Genomic DNA, 7272 nt, shown 5'->3' on the forward strand with positions numbered 1-7272 from the left:
CCTGGTGTCACCCAGTGCAGAGGGGCTGTCAGCGGGGGCAACAGCAGCCAAAATGTCTGCTCAGCCCTTTCCTTCACTGCAGCAGCAGAGGTCGCCTTGTAAGGAGGCCTCCACCACCATGGCAAATCTGGGAAAGGTGCATTCCACTTGGCTCTCACCTTTGCTGCTGTGGTAAAGTCAAAAAAGGTATGCTTGGACCTCTCCTTTGCTGCCACAATGAAGCCAGGAGGTGCGCAGCAGAAGGAGGGTTCAGCTTGGTGTCATCCCTCTTCTAGGGTGTCAACCAGTGCAGTTTGTGCAGTTCAACTCCCACAAACCCCCTAGTGACACAATTGCCTTAGTCATTTCCCTATCTCTAGAAATTATCCATCAGATCCACATTATATACCTTGCCAATGGTATGCTGCTGATTTATGAAGTGCAAAAGCTCATTGTGGCAGCTGTCATAACCACACTCACAAGGGTATTCCAGAAATGAAGGTTGCTGTGTTGAACATACACACACAGTATAAACACTGTATATCACACACAGACTAGTAGTACATAATCTTCTATTTAGTAAGTTCAGTTGAAACATATGCTGGAGCAAGCATATTCCTGCTCCACTAACTCACCTTGTATTTGCATATTCTTTTAGTGATCCAATCCTTTAAGCCCCATAAGTTTAGGTGTTTCAAAATTGCACAAGTACTAAGATGATTACATTATTTTGCTTTCTCCATGTGAGGAAGCTAGTCTAGAGGTAAATCATGTTCAAAAAAGTAATGGACAATATACAGTAGTTTTGTGATGGTGGAGAAGGAGGAGGGCAAAGACGATGACGACACTCCAATACAAGTCAGATGATGCTATGGAGAAGGCCTTAGACAATACCATGGTGTCTAAGTCATGTTCCTGAGGCCCTTCACAGTTGGGCTAGCAGGTTCACCTGAATCCATTAGATTATGGTTGTTTGTTCCACAGCAGGGCAGTTTCCAGTTGGCAGCTTTCATGTTGAAGTAGTACACCAGAGGGTTAAGAGCACTGTTGATACTAGCAAGGGCCATGGCTGCCCGTTGAGCTGAACACGTGAAAGGCAGCAGTCCTGGAGCAGATAGGATCTCAATCCGGCCAAGTGTGTGCAGGATGTGGATGATATGGAATGGTAGGAAGCAGAAGGTAAGCAGGCCAGTCACCATCAGAAGAGTGTGAAGAGAGTGCCTGCGTAATGGGGAAGCCTGGACTGACCCATGAGTGAGATTCATAATGCGCCGGGCAATCACAACAGAACAGATGACAATGGTGATATAAGGCACAAAGAAACCCAAGGCTGAAGAGGCAAAGACCATGGCAGCCAGTCCACCACTCCATACATGAGTTGGAAAATTCTCCATGCAAGCTGTATTCCCATTTGGGAAGCGGTGGGTCACGGTGCTCTTGGAGAAGAATGTTAGCAGCCCAATCGCTACCAAGCACCAGATTGCCATGGAGAAGAACACACGGTAGAAGGGCCACCGGAGGCGCAGGTAGCGGATAGGGTGGACAACAGCCAGGTAACGCTCAAGGCAGATGCCAGCCAGGAAGAGAGTGCTGCTAAACATATTGGCCAGGAAAAGAGCATTGGTGGCCTTACACAGGCCCTCACCAAAGGGCCAGTCATTGCGCCTAGCATGATACACAGCCTGCAGGGGCAAAGACAGGGCAAATAGCAGGTCGATGACAATGAGGTTATAGATGAAGATCATGACAGGTGGGGCCTGGGCCCGGGTGGCCCAGCAGCTCCACAAGGCGACACTGTTTGAGGCCAAGCTCATTGTGCAAACCAGGCTATAAATGACTGGCAGGAGCAGGTGCTGGAACTCTGCTTTGGCAACACACTGCAGTGGTGCTGATGTGTTATGGTGGGAGCTGGGGATTTCCTTCAAAAGGGACGACTCCCCTGGAGAATGTGTAGCATTTTCCCACATCTGCAAAGCAAGCACATGATCTGTGTAATAGGTTAACCTAATAGAGTCTATTCTTGGAGCCCACTAGGAACCCCTAAAGAAGGGAAGGGGAGCCCTGGTGGCACAGTGATTAAGCCATAAGGTTGTGAGTTCAATCCCAGCCAGGAGCTCCAGGATTGACTCAGCCTGGCATCCTACTGAGGTCGCTAAAATGCCCTGAATTCTTTTCCATGTAAATATCCCTGGTCTAATAAAAGGAATCATTTGCTTCATTTGAGGCCCTATCTGTCCCTGTCTGGGATATCTTCTGTCTTCTCATTGCCATACGCTGCTGCCTCCTCATCAAACAAAAGCCATCCCACCCTTCCCCAAAGACCCTTGACAGCTCATTTCCTCTCTTGCTCCACACCTCTTTGCTGAAGTTTCCCATGGTCACCAAACGGGATTTTACATTTGTAAGTATACCCCAGAGGAATGAGTTAGCTGAAAGATGCTGCTGCTGTTCTTAGCAGAGGATGAATGTTAAAGTAAATGCCATCTTGCTGTTCCTCTGACAGGGCCTTGTTGAGCTTGTAAGCAATTGCATGCAAAAGCAAAATTTAAAGTAGGAAGTTTTGCAGAGTTCAGGATTAATTTGTGATGGGTGAAGATGCATGCTCTTGCTTCCAAGCTGCCCTGTCTGCCTGCCAACCTTTTGGAGCACAAACTACCAGAAACTACAAAAGCTGTTAACCCCAGAAGCCTGTCACATGCATACCTTCTGTGTGCCAATTATCCAGAGAGATGCCTGCTCCTCCACTAGTGCAGTGAGACTTAGGAGAAATGAATGTGTAGAAATTAGTCAGGGAGGAAAGCATACTGTAGATATCCTTATCAGCCCATCCCTGTTTCCTGTTTTGGCCCTGAAATGCATAGTTTTAGAACTAAATTTTATTTTTGGCACTCACAATGATAAGGTTCAGAATACTGGGGCTACTGTGTATGCTTCGTCTAGCCCTTAGTGTTGTCTCCTTTGTTTAATACTTGGCATGGACCTTCTTTTATTAATTCTGATTTTCTCCTGCTACCTATCAGGTAGATATAGAATCCACTGTTGGCTTTGACCAGGATAAGCAAATGTTAGTCTGCAATTTTCACTAATTCCAGTCGATTTAGACAGTTGTGAGGGGTTAAGGGAGCTGCAGTCCAACAACAGCTATAGTGGCCTAAGTTGCCCCCCCCCCCCCCTTTTTGGATCCAGCAAATCAGAATGAGGGTGGTTCCCCTTCCTGACTTCACCCATCCTCAGACACAGAATTTGGCAGAGGGTCCAGTCATAATGGGCCCAAGACATTTTGCTGCTGCCTGGAGGTAAAGGACAAGATACAGTTCCACCATTTTAAATGGTTTTTATCTTTGCATATTGTTTGCTTTTAAAGTAATATTTATATTTATATATTTTTACTGATGTTTTTGTATGTTTTAAAATCCATACTGTTTTTTATTAGGAAAAAGGTGAGATATAAATTAATATTATCATCATCTTGCCACGAGAGGTGGGAGAGCATCATCTGCTGCCTGCACCTGACAGGCAGGCTAGTTTAAGTTATGGAGGACAGGCCATATGAAATATCCCCTTTTCCCTCTCACATAAGGAGGAGAAGGGGTGCTGGGAGATTGGGATGGGGTGAACTGAAGGAATGATCACCCAAGACTACTCTCCAGCATCTGCCACCTGAGGTCACTACTCCCTTTGCCTAATGCTACACCACACCCCTCAGTCTGGAAACATTATAGTTTCTCACTTGTAACCTCCCATGCTTTCTCCCTGCTTCAGTCATGGTGAGGAGAAGAAGTCCACTTGTGTTACGTTTAGCAGAGCCCACTTTAAACAATTGACTAGAGGGCCGATGGCTTCGATCACCTTCACTGGAGGTTTTTAAACAGATGCTGGGTGGGAAGGGATTTGCTGGAGACCCTCTAGTTCTGGATTTCCTGTACTAAGAAGAACTATTGACTTTTAAACTCAACTCAGGATAAAAAGCACTAGTCTCTTCCAGAAAATTGCTCCTAGCACTACCAGTCAAAAAGTCTCTGGAGCAAGTGTTGGGGGGGATGCAGAAAGTTGAAGAGGGAGTGAATAGATCTCTGTTCTGCTGGATAAAGACCAGAGGCTACAGTCCATTATTACTACTTTTATCATCGAGAGGTTGCCAGTGGCAGCTGGTAGCACTAAAGTTAGTGGGGTGATGAAACTGCTTAGAGTTGCAGTCCAATTCTCAAAGGAGCTATAAAACATGCAGAACTCTATCTCCCAACATCAGTTCACTGTGAATAGTTCCTTTAAAATTCAGTCAAAACCTCAGCTGATTCGCCACCTCACTGGCATCAGAGCCTCCAGTCTTCACTGATCTGTTCTCATAAGGATCATGGTGATGCGAAATAGGGAAGAAGTGTATTGCCCTCTTTGAATATCCAACACACCTGTCAATCAGTTGTCAGCCACCTATAGAAACATAATGCATTATGAATGAATGAATGAATGAATGAATGAATGAATGAATGAATGAAGGTTTATTTATATACCGCCGTTCCAATGATCACGGCGGTTAACAATAATAACAAAAACAATAACAATACATTATATAACATAGGAACCCCCCAAGATAAAACCATACAACATCATAAAAGCCATCATTCATTCCTAACTTAAAACCAATAAAAACATCAATAAAACCCCCTAGCTAAAACACGATCAGACATCATTACAGGAGCAAATAACAATTCAAGACATGGTAGGGAAAGCTTGCCAAAACAGATGGGTCTTCAAATTCTTCTTAAAGGACTCAAGGGAGAGGGCTGAGCGGAGCTCGATAGGGAGAGAGTTCCAGGACTGCGGGGCAGCGACCGAAAAAACCCTCTGCGCAGTTATTACAAATCTCGTCACAGGAACTCGCAGAAGTTGTCTCCCTCCTGACCTGAGAGTGCAGGGCGGATTATATGGGGAGAGGCGGTCCTCCAAGTACTCTGGGCCCAAGCCATTTAGGGCTTTATAGGTCGCGACCAACACCTTGTATTGCGCCCGGAAGCGAATAGGCAGCCAATGCAGATCTTTCAAGATAGGTGTTATGTGGCTGACCCTGGAAGAATCAGTGACCAGCCTGGCTGCCATATTCTGAACCAGCTGAAGCTTCCGGGTTTGGTACAAGGGTTGCCCCATGTAGAGCGCATTACAGAAATCAAGTCGAGAGGTTACCAGCGCGTGTACCACTGTTTCAAGGCTCCCCCGGTCCAGGTAGGGTCGCAGCTGGCGTATCAGCCGAAGCTGGTAGCAGGTGCCCCTAACTGTCGCATCCACCTGAGGAGTCAAGTGAAGCGACGAGTCAAGAAGCACCCCCCAAGCTGCGAACTGTGTCCTTCACGGGGAGCGTGACCCCGTTCAGGACAGGTGGACAAACCTCCTTCCCGGGACCAGGGGAACCTATCACTAGTACTTCCGTTTTCTCTGGATTCAGGCTGAGTCTGTTTTCCCTCATCCAGCCCATTACCGACTCCAGACAGGCATTGAGCGGAGAGATGCCATCCCTAGTCACTGCAGCAGTTGGAGACACAGAGAAAACTATTTGGGTGTCATCAGCGTACTGATAACACCGCGCCCCGTGTCTCCGGATGATCTCTCCCAGCGGCTTCATGTAAATGTTAAATAGCATAGGGGACAAGATCGCTCCCTGAGGGACCCCAGATGTAAGGGCCCTCTTGTCAGAGCGACAGTCCCCCAGCTCCACCATCTGGAATCGACCCGAGAGGTAGGAACGGAACCACTGCAAAGCAGTGCCCCCGATACCCAACTCCCCCAGGTGCTCCAGAAGGATACCATGGTCGATGGTATCGAAGGCCGCTGAGATGTCCAAGAGCACTAACAGGGACACGCTACCCCTGTCCATGCCCAGACGGAGATCATCGACTAAGGCGACCATGGCAGTCTCAACCCCATAGCCCGCCCGGAAGCCAGTTTGAAATGGGTCTAGATAATCCGTATCCTCCAAGACCCTCTGAAGCTGGAAGGCAACCGCCCTCTCGATCACCTTCCCTAGAAATGGCAGCAGTGACACAGGCCGATAATTGTTCCGAATTAGGGGGTCTAGGGAGGGCTTTTTTAACAAAGGTTTAACAATGGCTGTTTTACGATTAGATGGAAAACAGCCCTCCCTGAAAGATGAATTGATAATTCGGTGCAACATTTCTGTTATCGCCGTTCCCCCTTGAACTGCCAGCCAAGAAGGGCAGGGATCAGGTCGTCTTCTTCACACTATTGAGGATCCTGTCCACATCCTCGGTACTAACAGACTCAAGCTGATCCAGTATAACTGAATCCACGGAAGCACTGGACGCCTGTACTCTTGATTCTGATCCATAACAGCGTCGAGATCTGCCCTTAGCCGAGAGATTTTATCCGCGAAGAAGTTGTTAAATTCGTCACAGCAGGTTTTAGATGACTCCAATAGTGGGTTCAGGAGGGGAGCCAATTGAGTGAGCTCTCTCACAACCCTGAACAGTTCTGCTGGACGCGACTCCGTGGACGCAATACGTGCAGCATAGAAAGAATTCTTAGCTGCACCTATTGCCACTCCATAGGCCTTCAAATGAGACTCTAGGAGTGTCTTGTCGGCTAAGTCCCGATGTCTCCGCCATTTGCGCTCTAGTCATTGCGCAGCCCGCTTCCTTGCCCTGAGATCTTCTGTGTACCAGGGCTTTTTATTGGAAGCAGGCCGGAAAGGACGCTTGGGAGCGATACTGTGTATAGCCCTGGAGAGATCAGTATCCCAGGTGTTAGACAGAGCGTCAACAGAATCGCCGTCAGTTCCAACCAAGTAGCCCTCTAAGGCTTCCTGGAACCTTTTGGGTTCCATCAACCTTCGAGGGTGGACCATTTGAATAGGTCCGCCACCCCCGGGGGGGATCTGGATAGCAGCCTTGATACTCACCTCAACCAAGAAATGATCCGTCCATGACAGGGCAGAGGTATTCGTTACCTCTGCCCACGGAGACTCCATGTCCGTACAGAAGACAACATCGAGTGTATTACCAGCAGAATGCGTAGGCCCTGTCACCGATTGGGACAAGCCCATGGCAGTCATGGTAGCCATGAAATCCCGAGCCGCACCGGTTGGAACAAAACTGGCATCGAAGGGGATGTTGAGGTCCCCCAGGACAAGAAGCCTAGGGGACTCCAGCACCAGCTCCGAGACCAGCTGTGTCAGCTCGGCCAGGGAATCTGTTAGCGCACGGGGTGGCCTGTAGACCAACAGAATCCCTAACTTGTCCTTGGCCTTCAGGGTCAAGTACATACACTCGATGGAGTCAATCT

The 7272-nt window shown here is 48.0% G+C and overlaps 1 protein-coding gene across 1 annotated transcript; it reads right to left on the reverse strand.

Moving 5' to 3' along the window:
• Nucleotides 1-664: 664 nt before the first annotated feature.
• On the reverse strand, nucleotides 665-2713 carry LOC149321690 (lysophosphatidic acid receptor 6-like). The gene is made up of 2 exons (XM_089500750.1): nucleotides 2683-2713; nucleotides 665-1946 (listed from the first exon to the last, which is right to left on the reverse strand). The coding sequence occupies exon 2, from the start codon at nucleotides 1944-1946 to the stop codon at nucleotides 882-884; it is 1065 nt and encodes a 354-aa protein (XP_089356876.1). The 5' UTR covers nucleotides 2683-2713; the 3' UTR covers nucleotides 665-881.
• Nucleotides 2714-7272: the final 4559 nt, after the last annotated feature.

The sequence above is a fragment of the Sceloporus occidentalis genome, unplaced genomic scaffold (genome assembly GCF_023333645.1).
Source record: "Sceloporus occidentalis isolate IW3139 unplaced genomic scaffold, rSceOcc1.0.p SCAF_1, whole genome shotgun sequence".
Taxonomy (NCBI): Eukaryota; Metazoa; Chordata; class Lepidosauria; order Squamata; family Phrynosomatidae; genus Sceloporus; species Sceloporus occidentalis.

Bases quoted from the DNA above. Each gene is read 5' to 3' on its own strand.
- LOC149321690 (XM_089500750.1), bottom strand. From the start codon at position 1,946: ATGTGGGAAAATGCTACACATTCTCCAGGGGAGTCGTCCCTTTTGAAG.